The 15,710-nt window shown below is 52.6% G+C and overlaps 1 protein-coding gene across 1 annotated transcript; it reads left to right on the forward strand.

Moving 5' to 3' along the window:
- Positions 1–8,303: 8,303 nt before the first annotated feature.
- Positions 8,304–9,236, forward strand: LOC310921132 (olfactory receptor 14J1-like; the record flags this gene model as incomplete). The annotated part of the gene is made up of 1 exon (XM_083881244.1): positions 8,304–9,236. The coding sequence occupies one exon, from the start codon at positions 8,304–8,306 to the stop codon at positions 9,234–9,236; it is 933 nt and encodes a 310-aa protein (XP_083737370.1).
- Between the last annotated feature and the right edge of the window lie 6,474 nt (positions 9,237–15,710).

A 15,710-nucleotide genomic window follows, 5' to 3' on the forward strand; every position in this document is an offset into this window, starting at 1 on the left:
TGCTGGGGCCTTGTAGAGCTGCCCCCATTGTGACATGTCCCCCGTGATGTCACAGGTGCCACACTACACCACAGCCAGGCCAGCCCCGCCCTTTGTCCCCACCCCAGCTCAGCCCCTCACAGTGGCCCTGGGGACTGCTTAAGGCAGCCTTTGAGTGAATCACCTTCCAAGAACTTCTCTTGCCCTTTTCTTTTGTCTTTCTTATGAGATGCCCTCTTTTATTATAAAATGTTTCAAGAAGGGTTCCTGAAATTGCTTGTTGTTAGTTGTATCTGTTTCAGAGTTCTAGAAGGGGGAATTGTTCTAAAACGTTTCCAGAGGGGTTTTTGCAGAGAAATTTGATTGATGCAGATGTTATAAGTGTCTGTTATACTGTAGGGGTGTAAAGTGCAGTGTAACAAGGAAAAGGGGGAGAAGATCCAGTTCACACAGGTGACATCACCCTGAACCCTGACTGGTGGACGTGAAAGACCAATCACTCACCGCCCTGGGGAAACGACTGGTCAGGAGTGACTCTTGTTAAAGACCAATCATAGCCCTGACAACTAACCAATCTGGAAGAGGATCCAAACTCCACCAATGAGGAGGAAACAAAGAGCATGAAAAGAGACTGTCAGACTATGAGGCCGGTTCATTTTTGGCACCTTGAGGGTCAGAAGGAGCACCCAGTGTGGTGTCGCATATGACACACACCCGCGTATCTTTCTTGTTGTCAGGGGACCAAAACTGAGTGCAGGATTTGAGGTACAGCCTCAGCGGTGCCCTCTGGGGGAGGACACTCACTGCTCTGCTCCTGCTGGCAACACTGTTTCTGCCAGAAGCTGGGACGCCATTGGCTTCTTGCCAAGTTGCCGCTCCAATTCCACACCACTACAGCTCCTCTTCCCCCAGCCCACAGCACCGCAGGGGCTGGGAGAGGCCAAAGTGCAGCACCCAGCCTTTTGCCTTCTTCTGTCTCCTACAGATGGACTTGACCCATCAATTCCACCTGTCCACATCCCTGAGCAGGGCCTTCCTACCCTCAGCCAGTTCAACCCTCCCACCCTCCTCATTTGCATTTAGACTGAACTCCATTCACTGCCTTTCCCCCCAAACCCTCTCCCCAGGGACAGCCCCAGAGCCACTGGCTTCCCCCTGACAGAGGGCAGGCTTAGGCTGCAGATGTGCAAGAACCTCCTGCCCCTGAGGCTGCTGAGGCCCTGGCCCACGCTGCCCACAGCAGCCGGGGCTGCCCCTGGAGCCCTGGCAGTGTTCCAGGCTGGCTCCCACGGGCCTTGGAGCAACGCGCCCAGTGCAAGGAGTCCCTGCCCCTGGCACCAGGCCTGGAACAAGACCATTCCTAAGGACCCTTCCCAGCCAAGCTCTTCTGGGATTCTGTCATCACAGGGGCCGCGGGCAGCTGCCCTTCATTTCTCATTAGAACCAATTCAGCACTGCAAGTCAGCCTGACTTCAAGGACAGAGTTCACACACCCAGATTCACAACTTGAGACATTTGCCAAGACTCCAGGTCGCCTTGAGATCAAGAAAGTCTTGCACAATCCAGATTCTGGAATACTGTAGTTTATTGAATCAAGAGCAAAGCAGTTTCTGCCTTGCCACTCAGAAATGCGCTTCACTATAGAACAAAATCATGTGTCCTCAACAGACACAGACACCACCTGTGCCTTTACTGGTACATAAAACAAGACTATCCGATATGTAACATATTACGTAGATCTACATCACATCTGGATTACATATAATATATATGCTAGAAATATCTCTACTTTGTGGAGAAGACGGCTGAGGAATGGTTAAAGGATAAGGGACACAATAGCTCTCAGATTAATCTTGTAACTAGAAGCTAGGACAAGGCCAGCATGTTACTGGAAGAATTGTTAGAAAAGAACAAAATAAGGGAGAGAAACTGAGATCATGAGAAGAGAGGAACTGAACACTACAAGGCGATACAACTGTTGCAATATGCTGATATAGCATGAAGTAAGCTATTGTTTAGTCACTACCAATCAGGAGCTTGGCTATTGCAATATGTATGAGCTGATTACTTAGAATATAAATGTAAGCGAAGAAACAAATAAAACTGAGCCTGAATAATCAACATTGGTTGAGTCAGTCTCCCTCTTTCCAACAGTAATTGGTTGTAATTTCCCTGTATATAGTTTGTCTTATCCCTTCTGTTATCACCGTTGTTTCTGTTCCTTTTTGTTCCTTATCTTGTTGCAGTTGCCAGTAAATTGTTCTTATCCCAGCCTGGGATCTTTGCCTTTTGTACTTTCAGTGGGAGGCTGGAGGGCAGTGAGGGGCAGCACCGTTTTAGCGGGAGCAGGAAACTGGGGAATCCCATTCCTAAAGCCTGGCCCGGGGAAACCAAGCATCACAGCTGGTGCCAGCCCTGGCTGCCCTGGCAACAGCCTTGAGAGTGGGTCCCTGGCTGGGGGCTGTGGGAACCTCTTCCCTCTGGGGATCAGGGACAGGACTGCAGGGAATGGCTGGAGCTGACTCGGGGCAGCTTTGGCTTGGATCTCAGGAAAAGGTTTTTCCCCCAGAGGCTGCTGGGCCACTGAACAGGCTCCCAGGGAAGGCTCACAGCTCCAGGGCTCTCTGAGCTCCAGCAGCCTTTGGACAGCGCTGCCAGGCCCAGGCTGGGATTGTTGGGCTGTCCTGTGCAGGGCCAGCAGTTGCACTCCAGGATCCTGGTGGCTCCCTCCCAACTCAGCCCATTCTGGGATCCCTTCTGGCATCCCCTGGCCCTGGCAATGGGACTGCAAATGGTTGCCATGGCAAGGGACTCTGGCCCCAGGCCTGAGCTGGGATGCTCAAGAGCCCTGTGGGCAGAGGCAGTCCCAGCCATGCCATGGGCACATCCCAGGGCACCTTGGGCTGCAAAGGCACCCATCTGTCACAGGCACTCACGGGGGCTCCACGGTGACACCCCAGGAGTGCCCAGGCTGCCAAAGAGCCGGGATGTCCCAGACACTCCCAGGGCTTCCTGCCATGGGCACAGTGGGAGCTTCAAGCAAAAGCTTCATTTCTTCATTGGAGAAACTCCTGCTGAGTCCTGAGGTGGAGAAATGACACCCACCAGACACCAGCAATCCTCAAACCCCTCCAGGATACCTAGACTTTTAAAATTCCATCTAAGAGAGGAGACTGGGAGCAGCAGGATCCAATCCTGGCCCCAGACTTTGTCAAAAGTTTATCTGTTAAAGATTGGACAGGTGGAATTGAACCAAAATGCATTTTGTCCCAGAGGAGTAATGATGGAATACGAGATATATTTATATAAAGAGGACTATGATTGATTTTGATCAGGATTTGATAGAGAGATTTATTCACATCACAGATTCAAATTTAAAAAGAGTTATTTTCTCCAGAGTACAGAAGCTATAATAAATAATAAAAAATGGTGCTCTAGGAAGCAATTTTGAAGTAAACAGGGCCTTGCTGAAGTTGTTTGAGCCCATTGCAGGCAGAGCCTCCTGCTCCAGCAGGAACTGCCTTTCCTGTGCCAGGCCCAGGGCAGATCCCGCTGCAGGAAAAGCCCCAGGCCAGCCCCAAGACAGGGAAGGGCTCGGGCACAAGTGCAGAGTGCCGTGCTGGGAGCTGTGCCAGGGAGAGCCTGAGGCACCAAAGGCACCTTGGCAGCAGCAGCTGCTTCCAGGCCATGGCCAGAAGCCTCCCTTGGCAACCTGGCCTGGTGGCCACCACTGCAGAGCTGCTGCTTCAGGGCTCATTTCTGCCTGGCCTCTGCCCCAGCCCACAGAGTGTCACCTCAGCCCTGACTCTGGCACAGCCGCTGGGCCTGAGCCCTGCAGAGCCTAAAGGTCACCTGTGCCCCCCTGGCTCTGGCAGCCCCTGGGGCAGGGGGAAAGGCCAGAGCAGGGGCTGCCTTTGGCTGCTGGATGTGGGCTCCAGCAGAGACAAGGAGGAGTCAGGGGAGTGGATGGAGGGCAGTGAGCAGCCCCTTGTCCCCGTGCAGTCCTGGAATGGTTGGGATGGGAAGAGCTCTGCAGTGCTCATCTCATCCAAACCCTGGCCATGAGCAGGGACATCTTTCACCAGATCAGGTTGTTCAGAGCCCTGTCCCAGCTGGACTGGAATGTTTCCAGGGATGGGGCACTGACCAGCAACGCCCTTCCCCACTGCCTGTCTGCACACAAGCACTTCCAGGCCTCTCTGCATTGCCCTTGCCCTCACTCTGGGCTCACTCACACACCTCCCAACAACCCACCTGCAGCTTGGAGCTGCAAGGAGTTCAAAGCTTGTCTGTCCTTCAGGACTTGGTCTAATTCTGCCTTCAGCCAACTCTGGATTTGTGTTTCTTGCAGAACTTCCTGTGTGTCTAAAACATTCCTTGCATGGTTTTGCCTTGAGGAAGGGGAACCTCCTTGGTGGCACCATGGGCTTGGCACACAATTGAGAAGATTTTCTGAAATTTAGAACTTTTAGATTTCTAAAAAAAGAAGAAAAGCCCTCTTTGATATTGTGTGGCCAGTTCTCCAAGCAAAGCAGGTCCGAGGTGAGTCAGGAGAGCCAGGAATGTGTTTGGGAATGTGGAGCAAGGTTGCCCACACTGGGTCAGACCTCAAGGCACAGCTTCTCTGAACTGGCCAGACCTCCTTGGGAGAGACTCTGGGTCAATATCAATCACAGAATGTTGCAGTCACCTCTCCTCTAAAGAGAAAAATACACCCTTGAAAAAAGAATGTGGGTTTATTAGAAACTTTTTGAAAGCTTCCTCCATAACTGTAGGAAAAAAAGGCTTCCTTCCAATACATCCTTACAAATAGAAATGTGTATTTCTTAAAAGCTCTTGGAAACTTTTCTCCATAACTGCAGTAGGAAACCTTCCTAATGAACTGCACCAGACCAGAGGGAAATCAAGGCACAGCCATGGTTTGTCAGGACTTGCTTGATCCTAATGAGCCCCGTGGTGCATTTGGTGCTGAGCCCTGGAACCTCAGGGCCTGAGAAGAGATTGCAAAAATCTTTCTAGGAGTCCAAGTCAGAAGAAAAGCTCAAAAGGTCATGAGGAATTATTAGGTCCCACTGAGGTCCATCCCCAACCAGGCTCCTCCTGGAGGAGGAGAGAATTGGAAGCCAGGATTGCACAAAAACTTCTCAGAGACTCAGTATGGGAAGGAAAATCCAAAGTACCTTAAACACCTTGAATATCTCAGAGCATTAATGAGCCCAACTGAGTGTCAATGCAAAGCTCCCAAGGGACTCATTAAAGTAGATAATTGCAGGCCAAATATCACACACAGCACTCAGACTCAGTGTCAAAAAGTAGCTCCTTAATAAACTTTGAGTACTGTGAAGTGCTAATGAGCCCCACTGAGTGTTGTTACTGACTCAGAATCCCAAGGGACTTGTTAAAGTAGATAATTGGGGCCATGATTGCACAAACCTCTCATAGAGTCAGTTTTAAAAGGGAAACTCCAAGTACCTTAAAATAACTAAAGTATCTTGAAGCATTAATGAGCTCCACTGAGTGTCATTACTGACAAAGCCTCTCAAGGGACTAATTACAGCAGATAATTGGATTGCACAAACCTCTCAGAGATTCCAAGGCAAAAGGAAAGCCCAAAGTCCTTTGAAAAACCTGTCACCACTGCCTGCAGTTCTCTACTCTGGCCTGGGTCTGGGGACAATTCCTCTGTCATGTCTCTCAGTGGGACCCATTGAAACTTCCAGAAACTTTGGAGTTGGATTCTGACTTGGAGTTCTGAAGAGGTTTCATCATCTCCCTCTGATGTTCAGGGCCTCATCACCAAGCCCCGAGAGGGTCATTAAAGTCCTTGTGCTGTGTCTGTGCTGCTGAGCTGGGCTGGGCTCCTGGCACAGAGGCAGCTCCTGGCACAGAGGCAGCTCCTGGCACAGAGGCAGCTCCTGGCAACAAAGAAAAGCTTCAAATACCACATTTCTCTTGATGAGCAGCTCTTCTCCCAGCCCAGCAGGGCTGGGGCACTGCCTGCAGCCACCCTGGGCACAGCACACAGGCACAGAGAGCTTCAATCACTCAGGGCTGGGAAGGGGCTGACAAGTGCTTGGGGGAGAATCACTCCCAGCCCTTGGCACAGGAACCTCTGGCTGCAGGACAATGCAGCTGCAGCTCCTGCAATCCTCTCCTAAAGCTGGAACATGCCAATGCCTACAGACTCTGTGAGTACATTCTCTGCTTCTCTCCTGTGTAGAGCAGCTGGGGGTGCCCAGGGCTGTCCTGCAGAGCAGGGTCCTGCAGCCCAGGGCGCTGTGCTGGGGCAGGGACTCTGCTGCCTGCCAGGGACAGCTCTCAGCCAGCCCTGGGAGCTGCTCCCAGCACTGGGGGACAAGATCTGGGTGGAAGGAGACAGCTGGTTAGGCTTGGAAGTGTTCTCCTTGTGTGGTGAGGATGCTGAATTGTTCAAGACTGCTCCCAACATGACATTTAACTGCAGAACATTCCCAAGTAGGTTATCCAGGGAACACAGCAAGGCAGGAGCTGCATAAATGGGGAAATCCTGCATTTTATTCTACTGCTTTAGATAGCCTGGATGGGAAATTGCACACAGATAGTCATCTCTCATTTTAGGTTGAGAAAAATAACACAATTTTCTCTCAGACCTTAGTTAAAGCAGGCAGTGACAAAAATCAGCAGGCAGCACCAGAATCACTTTTCCAGTCTCCTCAGGGTTGCTCTGACGTTGCCATCAGAGCCTGCAGAGCCAGAGCTGCCCCTGGGCAGTGCCTGAGCTGGGAGGGCTCTGCAGGGCAGAGCTGAGCCCCCAGGGCTGGGCTGGGCTCTGGCAGCACTGGCAGGGCCCAGCCCTGGGCACAGGGAAGCAGCTGCAGGCAGGGACAGCTCCAGGCAGCAGAGCCCTGGGCAGGCAGTGGGGGGAAAGTGCCACCAAGCTGGGCTGGGATATTCAAAGTCCTCTCCAAACCGAACTATACTATAATTACTGTTTTTACAGATCTCCATGCCAAGACACCACAAATGGGGTGTCCCAGCTCTCTCTGCCCTGGGCAGCAGCTCTGGGCAGGGCAGGCTGGAGGCTGGGAATGAGCTGACTCTCCTCCAGTAGTGCCATGGACAGGACCCTTGGTGTGTCCTCGGGATGCCATCCAAGCTGTTAGCTGTGTCCATGGGGACAGGAGTGTCCTTGGCCAGAGGTGAGGCTGACACCTGACACTCTGAGAAAGGCTGAGCCAGTTTGCTCTGCTGTGGCTCCCTCTGCTCTCAGCTGTGTCAAGCTGATTTTCAGGGAAACACAGTGACTGCCCTCAATCTCAGAAAAGGCAGCTGGGGACAGATGGAGTGTAGAGAGGATAAGGGACACAATAGCTCCCTTCAGACTAATAGAGAGGATAAGGGACACAATAGCTCCCTTCAGATTAATATAGTTGAAGAATAAGTAAAGAATAAAAGAGACAATAGTTCCCTTTAGACTAATATTGACAGGGATACAATAGTTCTTAGACTAATACAATAGCTCTTAGACTAATATTGTAACTAGAAGCAAGGACAAGGCCAGCATGAGGATGAAGGAGAGAAACTGAGATCATGAGAAAAGAGGAAGAAGTATAGAAATGTAGCAAACAGGATGCTGAGGCTTGAATAGACAGTTGAATAGACAGTTATGTTTTAATCACAAAAATGTAAAAGTTGGCCTTGCAGCTGTGCCTGTGACGATAATAGTTAATAGCCAATAATGAGCTATGATTTTGCAATATGTATGAGCTAATTAAGCAAAGTATATAACTTAAAACTGTATTTGAATAAACTGAGTTCTGCTGATGACCAACTGGTGTCTGCGTCTCCCTTCTCTAACAATGGAGTGACAAAGCAGCTCCCCTCACCCTTCACTGAGTTACAGCCAATGCTCTTGCACTGCACAGTTCTCTCTGATCTCCCTGGGCACAGCAGGAAACCCTCTCAAACTGCCTTTGGCCATCACCATTCTTTAGCCCTGGGGCAGGGGAGGCTGCCCAGCTCCTCTGCCTCAGGAGCAGTTTGGGCTGATGAAGTCCAACCCCAGGACTGGCCCCTGTCCCTGTCCCCATGACCCCACTGCTGTAGAGCAGAGCTGAGCCCTCGGTGTCCATGGGCAGAGCCCCTGCTCGTCACAGCCACGGGGCCAGATCCCAGCAGAGCTCCAGGCACGGGGTGGCAGGAAGGGCTCTGAGAAAAGGATAATTGGGTGGCACAGAGCAGCAGGGGCATAGCTGGGAAAATGGGCTTGGACATTGCTGAGCAAAGTCTCCCCTGACTTGTCACTGTGTCCTCCTTCAACAGGACTCCATGGGCAGAGTGAAGAAATGTCCAACAGCAGCTCCATCAGCCACTTCCTCCTGCTGGCATTGGCAGACACAAGGCAGCTGCAGCTCCTGCACTTCTGCCTCTTCCTGGGCATCTCCCTGGCTGCCCTCCTGGCCAACGGCCTCGTCATCACTGCCACAGCCTGCGGCCACCACCTGCACAGCCCCATGTTCTTCTTCCTGCTCAACCTGGCCCTCAGTGACCTGGGCTGCATCTGCACCACTGTCCCCAAAGCCATGCACAATTCCCTCTGGGACACCAGCACCATCTCCTACACTGCATGTGCTGCTCAAGTCTTTTTCTTTCTGTTCTTCATCTCAGCAGAATTTTATCTTCTGACCATCATGTGCTACGACCGCTACGTGTCCATCTGCAAACCCCTGCACTACGGGACCCTCCTGGGCAGCAGAGCTTGTGCCCACATGGCAGCAGCTGCCTGGGCCAGTGCCTTTCTCAATGCTCTCATGAACACGGCCAATATATTTTCCCTGCCCCTGTGCAAGGGAAATGCCCTGCGCCAGTTCTTCTGTGAAATCCCTCAGATCCTCAAGCTCTCCTGCTCACACTCCTACTTTAGAGAACTTGGGCTCATTGCTATTAGTGCCTGTTTGGTATTTGGTTGTTTTGTGTTCATTGTTTTCTCCTATGTGCAGATCTTCAGGGCTGTGCTGAGGATCCCCTCTGAGCAGGGACGACACAAAGCCTTTTCCACCTGCCTCCCTCACCTGGCCGTGGTGTCCCTGTTTGTGAGCACTGCAGTTTTTGCCTATTTGAAGCCCCCCTCCATCTCCTCTCCATCCCTTGATCTGGCACTGTCAGTTCTGTACTCGGTGGTGACTCCAGCCCTGAATCCCCTCATCTACAGCCTGAGGAACCAGGAGCTCAAGGCTGCAGTGTGGAGAGTGATGACTGGATGGTTTTGGAAACATTAAACTGCTGTCCGATTTCTGCAAATAACTTATAATAAAAGTCGTCTTTGACAATTCTTGATGGTTTCATTTTTGAGGTTCTTTTTATTTGTTGTACTTTTAAATCTTATCAACAAAGAAATGTCATTGTTTGTGCCATTTCTCATTTGGTTTTTTCTGTCCACATTCCTTGTGGTCACAACCTGTATCAGTGAGAGGGAGAACACTTGGTTTTAAAGTAACTCAGCGATCTCCCAGCCAAGTTTTCTGCAGCGATGCCCCTTTTGTTCCCTTCTCTGCAGCTGCAGCAGCAATGTCTGTGTGCAGAGCTGGGGGCAGATCAGGGCTGGCACAGCAGCTGTGCCCAGGAGCAGCAGCCCTTGGTGCTGCCAGTGCTGCTGCCGTGGCCCTGCCCCGCTGCCCTCCTGGCCCTGGTGTTGCTGTAGGGCCTGAGGGCTCTCGGGGCCGGGCACAGGGCTGGGGGTGGCAGTGCCGGGGCTGCAGCAGGGACAGGCCATGGGCACTGCTGGGGCAGCGCTGACGCCTCAGGGCAGGGCCTGGGAGCTCCAGGCTCCTTGCCCAGGCTCTCTCCAGAACACGCCCAGGCCAATGCTCAGCACAGAAAAGCCCCGGGAGCAGCCCCAGGCTGGCCCTGGGCAGGCTGGGGGCAAACAGCAGGGCTGGGGCTCTGCAAGGGCCCTGGGGGAGACGGGAAGGAGCAGCAGAGCAGGGGCTGATCCAGCCCCACTGCGCTGGACACCCCAGGGCAGCGTCCCAGAGCGTCCTCATGCACCTGCCAACAACATCCCCCCTGGGCAGCCCTGGCCTCTCCCCAGCTCACACAGGGGCCGCATCCTTGCAGGCACAGACCCGGCAGCACTGCCTCAGGAGCCCCTGTTTGCACCGCCCAGAGCAGGCCTCAGCACCCCCATGCTGTTGGTGTGGGGAGATGAACCTGAGGGAGCACAAATGCCATCAGCCCCTGGGGCCAGGAAGGGCTGGGCCACAGCAGGGAAACCACTCAGCTTTGGCGTGGCCTCTCAAGTCAGCTGTTGGAGTCCAGGGCATCCCTCTGGGCACCCTGGATGGTCACAGGCCTCAGTAGAGAGGCCTGGGACTCGAGAAAGAGGGTCTGGGGTCTGTGCACGGGGTTTTGCCTGGCACAGAGCCCAGGAAGACACAGTCTTTGATTTTGGTCCATGTGAAAAACATCAAACACAGAGAAGAATTGCAAGTCACAAATGTATGATAGACAGCAGTGTAGTTATCATCATGTAGAAGATTTTGTAGTTTTGGGATTTTTAGAATGTAGATGCAAAGGGACAAGATTGAGATTTTAGGACGGTGCCCTGAGTTCTTCCTCTTCTCCCTTGGCATCCATCTTCTGCAGTGACGTGGGCACAAAGTAATATCAGTGGATTGGGTCAAAGTAGGAATGACTCTGTTAGTATAGGTGATAGGCATTGGTATGAAATGGTAAATAATAACGATGTAGTTATCTGTATAAAGGCAGAGCGACCTCCCATCACAGGGGGAGTCACATCATGTCCAAGCTCCTGTGAACATCTTGGCCAGACACAGAGAATTTGTAAGATAAGAATTAATAAACAACGCGAGAAACCAAGAAAACCAAGACCTTGAGACTCCTCATCATTCTTGCGTCACACCGAGCTCAGCACAGACTCAGACTCAAAGCCTCCAGAGGTCAGGAGGGAAAAACACTCCCTCGGACCCACATGAACCACCAGCCTTGGAATCTTGAGAGGAAAGAAACCATAAAACCTGAGATTGTTTCAGATGCCTCTGTCCATGTCCAGCTCCTCACAGCTGAGTCCCTGAACACACACGGTGGTTTATAGGGATTTATTTTCCCCTCTAATTAACTTGGAGATGATTTTGGAATCCTTTAGAGGAACATCTGACCAGCTCCTGTCCCCATTCCATTTTATTCTCTCCACTTTGGAGTTGGCCTGCTGGGTTTAACATGGAAATTGATAGTGTCTCCCCATTCGTCCCTCCAGCCCTCAACTGTAACATGTATTAAACACTGCAAATGGCCTCATTTATTTAGTGGGGAATATGTGAGGTGGAGAAAGTTAATAGGATTTTGTTTTTGTGAACATTGTGACAGTAAAGAAAAATTAGGTTTGTAATTTTATTGTGGTGCTGGGTGTTGGGATTTGGGGGTTTATTTCTTGTTCTTGTTCCTATTATTTATTAGTATTACTTTTCATTGATAAGACTTTTAAATCTTAGACATTATGAACAATGCCTGGATGTCACTCACTGGGAAAATTCCCTTGGTTTTCCCACTAAGATTAAACTGTACAGTCAACTCCGAGTAGCCAGTGGATTCTAAAGATGGAAAATCCTGTTAATGGTGGGTTTGGTGTGGTTTGGAGCTGGGGAAGGGTCTCATCCCCTCCCGGAGGTGCCCCAAGCCCGCTCTGCTGCCACGTCTGCACTGGCGGCCCCTCAGGGCTGCCCTGCCCTGGGGACATGGTGGGACCCCCCTCCTGCCAGGGCTGAGGCTCCTCATGGCCCCTCACAGCCCTTCATGGCTCCACAGAACCTCTCCTGGCCCCTCATGGCCCCTCACAGCCCTTCATGGCCCCACAGAACCTCTCCTGGCCCCTCATGGCTCCTCATGGCCCTTCATGGCTCTTCATTTCCACTCAAAGCTCTTCATGGCATCTCACAGCCCTCACAGGCCCTCTTGGTCTCTCACAGCCCCTCATGGCCCCGCACGGCCCCTCACAGCCCTTCACAACCTCTCACAGCCCCTCAAAGCTCCTCATGGCATCTCACAGCCCTTCATGGTTCCTCATTTTCCCACACAGCCCGTACACTCCCTCACAGTTTCTCACAGCCCTTCACATTCTTTCATGGCCCCTCACAGCCTCTCCTGGCCCCTCATGGCCCCTCATGGCCCCAGGCATGGGGCTCCTCCCAAAGCAGGAGGGGTCGGGCCCTGCTTGTCCTCCTTTCATTTCGGTCCCTTCCCAGCCCTGAGGAAAGAAAGGCTGCAATGGAGCCTTTCCCCAGCCTTTCCCTCTGGGTTCATTGCGGCTGAAGCTCCGTGCTGGCGCTGGCCCCAGCGCCAACATCCCCGCAGCCCCGCAGGCCTTTGGTGTCCCCCCGTGTCCATTCCCTGTCCCCGAGTCCCGCCCGGCTCTGGCAGCAGCAGGAGCCGCAGCGCAGCGGGCGCCGGCCCGGCCCAGCCGGGGCTCCCGGGCAGGAGCAGCAGCAGCGCCGGCCCCTTCCCACCTGCTCCTGCCTCGCCTTCCAAGGCCTTTGTCCACCTCAATTCGGCACTAGAGCAACAATCACCCACCAACAGCCCTCATTGCTCAGGGCCCGCCTGTGCTGCCCTGACCCAGCCTGCAGAGAAAGAAAGGATCGGCTTCCAGCGCTCTTTTCAGCACTGTTTTCCTCACCCTGAGGTGACAGCAGGAGCTGCTGCTGCCTTTGCCTTGGCAATTGTAGATCATGGCTGCTCTTGCCCCTCTTCTGGTGGCCACTTGAACTTTATCAGTAAAACTGCAATTGCCTTTTTTGATCAGTGCCACCCAGAGGTGCTTTTATGATAGGAAACTCTGGCATCATGAGCAGCAGATCTCCAAATGTTCACAAGTCCATGAGCACAAAGTTGAGGAGAATTAAAGCCACACAGGCCACATTTGCAGCACTCAAACACAGCCCTGTTGCTGCTGCTGCTGTTGAAATAGAATCAACTGGCAGAGGCCATCACAGAAATTGCCTCTGTGGTGTCAAATAAAATGAAAAAAATCCACCAAAAGAAAGAGAAACCAGAACTCCTCGACTCCCTTCATTGCTTCCTCCGAGCAGCAGCAGCAAGTGGAGATGGGCAGAGGTATTTGCAGCTGCTGCTGATCCCAGCTGGAGCCCAGCCTGCTGCCCAGGGCCAGCGGGAACCTGAGCCCAGCCCGGGCAGCTCCTGCAGTGTCGGGAGCTCAGCGCAGGCGGGGCCAGGCCCAGAGCCCCGGGCACGGCCGCCCATTGCGGGGCAGCGGCGCAGGCGGAATGTCCTGCAGCCCAAAATGGTCTTTTCAGAAACACATCTGCAGAGGGAATGGATTAGAATTTATTAGAAAAAAATGACCCTTCTTCCAGACAAAGTTCACCGAGTCATTCTCTATTGCATTTCTCCTTTTCAGATTCTTTCAGTCATCTCCTCAGAGTGGTTGAGCTTGTTCTGGTGCTTATCATGAACTGATTGTGCTCTTGATTTAGATCAATGCATGACACGTAGAATCATCTAAAGTGAACACAGTAACAAAACTCCCTCTGTCAGCATATTTTCATGCTCTAGATCACTTTCCAGGTGTCCATGGGCATGTTGGAATGATTATCACATAACTCTCCACTCCTGGCTGCGGCCTCTGGAGATTCTTTCTCTCATTCAGCCAGACTTGTGTTCTCTAAGAACTCATGGTACCCTGGCATGTTTCCTTAGGGTTGAACAGTAATGACAACCTTAAAAATGGCACAATTCTCCAGTCCTCAGGGAAAAAAGAAGAAGCTGTAAAGTTCTCCAAACATTTGACCTGCTTTGCTGCAAGAGTCGTGCTGCACACACAGTGTGGAAAGCCAAGAGAAGCTGCAGTTGGTGGCACATCTTGTGACAGAAGTTTGACCTTGTTCTCCAGGAAAGGTTCTTGAAAAAAGCAGACGAGACTGTGAAGAAGATTCCTGGAAACCTGAAAAGGCTTTCCAGAAGTGAAATGAAAATGGAAAAAAACAATCCAAGATGTTTTTCTCTATTTGTTTCTATTCTCCCCTTTCTTATGTTGCAGTATTTCTCCATCCCATTAATACCAAATGGATCTCACCTCTAAGACCAATGACTTAGCCAGTTTTAGACCCTGTAAAATACCCTGAGGTACACACAGTTTGCCTTCCCCTGTTCTTGTTGGAAAGCAATGCTGGAGCCATAAGTGCAGGGCTTGGGTCAGGCACGAATCCTACAGGCAGGGAACGTGCCCTGACAGTGTGTGAGCCTGAGCAGGGCCAATGCCCAGCAGCGTTGCTGTGCTCGGGTTCCATGGAAGCATCCCAGGAGCAGCTGCTGAGGTCAGGAGCCATGGCAGGCACCAGGCTGCTCCAAAGGCCCTTGGCAGGGTGGGCTCCTGGGCTGGCTCTGTGTGCCAGGAGCCGGCAGCGCTGGGTGCAGGGAGCCCAGGGAGGGCACAGAAATGCTGGGCTGGGAAATGCTGGGGGGTCAGCGAGATGGGCGTGTGCAGCCGGCCGGGGCACAGCAGCAGCACGCACAGGGGGCACAGCCTGCAGGACACATGGCCAAGGGCTGGGCAGAGCTGGCAGGGCCACAGGCACCCAGGCCTTTGTCCCCTGAGCTCTGGCAGCGCCTCTGGAGGCCCCACAGGAGGAACTTTCCTTTCAGGGCCTGCACTTTGCTCCTCCCTGGCCCCTCCCTGAGGAGGCTGGCAGGGCTTGCAGTTTGATGGCATTTGTCCTTGCTGCCCCTGCCATCCCAGTGCCCCACCAAGAGCCCCGAGGCACCCGGGAGGGACAGGCCCTGCTGTGCCAGGCCTGGGCTCAGGGCTTGGCCTTTCTGCTCCCTCCAGCCAAGCCAGGCCTTGCTCAGCACTGCAGTTCCTGCTGCTGTGCCCCAAGCTGGCTCGGCCGCTGTTGGAAAGGGACTTGAGGTACCTCGATCCCCTCAGGGGGCACATGGGAGAAAACAACCAACTTCTCACCAGGGTGGAGAACAAACTTTTAACTTGCAAACATCAGGCAATGAGATAGTTAGGAAATCTTAAAGCACCATGGAATTCCAGTAAATCACTTCACAAAGCACTGACTGAGCAAACTCTGACCTGTCCAACTTCCAGTTCTCCAGATGCTGAGAAGAGGAAGTCAGGAAAAGAGAGAGAGAGGGAGAGAGAGATCCACAGTCCCCCTTGGATCCAGCACCATCTCAGCTGCTGGGAGCTCTGGGGCTGTGGGACGTGTCAGTGTCACACCTGTGTCACAGCCTCACCTGCTCTGGCCCCTCTCACAGGTGGGGTTTTTGGGGTGCCAGGGTCTTGGCAGCCACTTTGGGGCTGGAGCAGAGGCTGCAGTGGCTGGGGCTGGGGCAGTGACCGCCCCACCTACACAGAACTTGCCCTGGCCCCCAAACACACCCTGGAGATATCTGGGGCCATTCATCATTTCTCTGCTCTCCAGCACTGAGACAACAGACTGGCTGCAGCTCTGAGCTGGTGCCCAAGGCAACCACCCCTGGCAATGGGGCTGCAGGGAGCTGCTCTCAGGAAACCCTCCAAGAGCTGGGGAGTTTTCCAAAACTGCCTCAGAAACATGGGATACCCCAAAAATCTCTTCAGGAACATAGAATATCCAAAAACCTCGCTCAGTTATTGGATCCTCCTCCTTTCATCATCCCCAAAATTCAGCAGTTTCCTTCCAGACCCCACTCTACGTCCCCAGTCCCAACCCAAACCCATCCCAACCCGT

The sequence above is a fragment of the Zosterops lateralis genome, assembly GCF_965231275.1.
Source record: "Zosterops lateralis genome assembly, chromosome: 33".
Lineage (NCBI taxonomy): Eukaryota > Metazoa > Chordata > Aves > Passeriformes > Zosteropidae > Zosterops > Zosterops lateralis.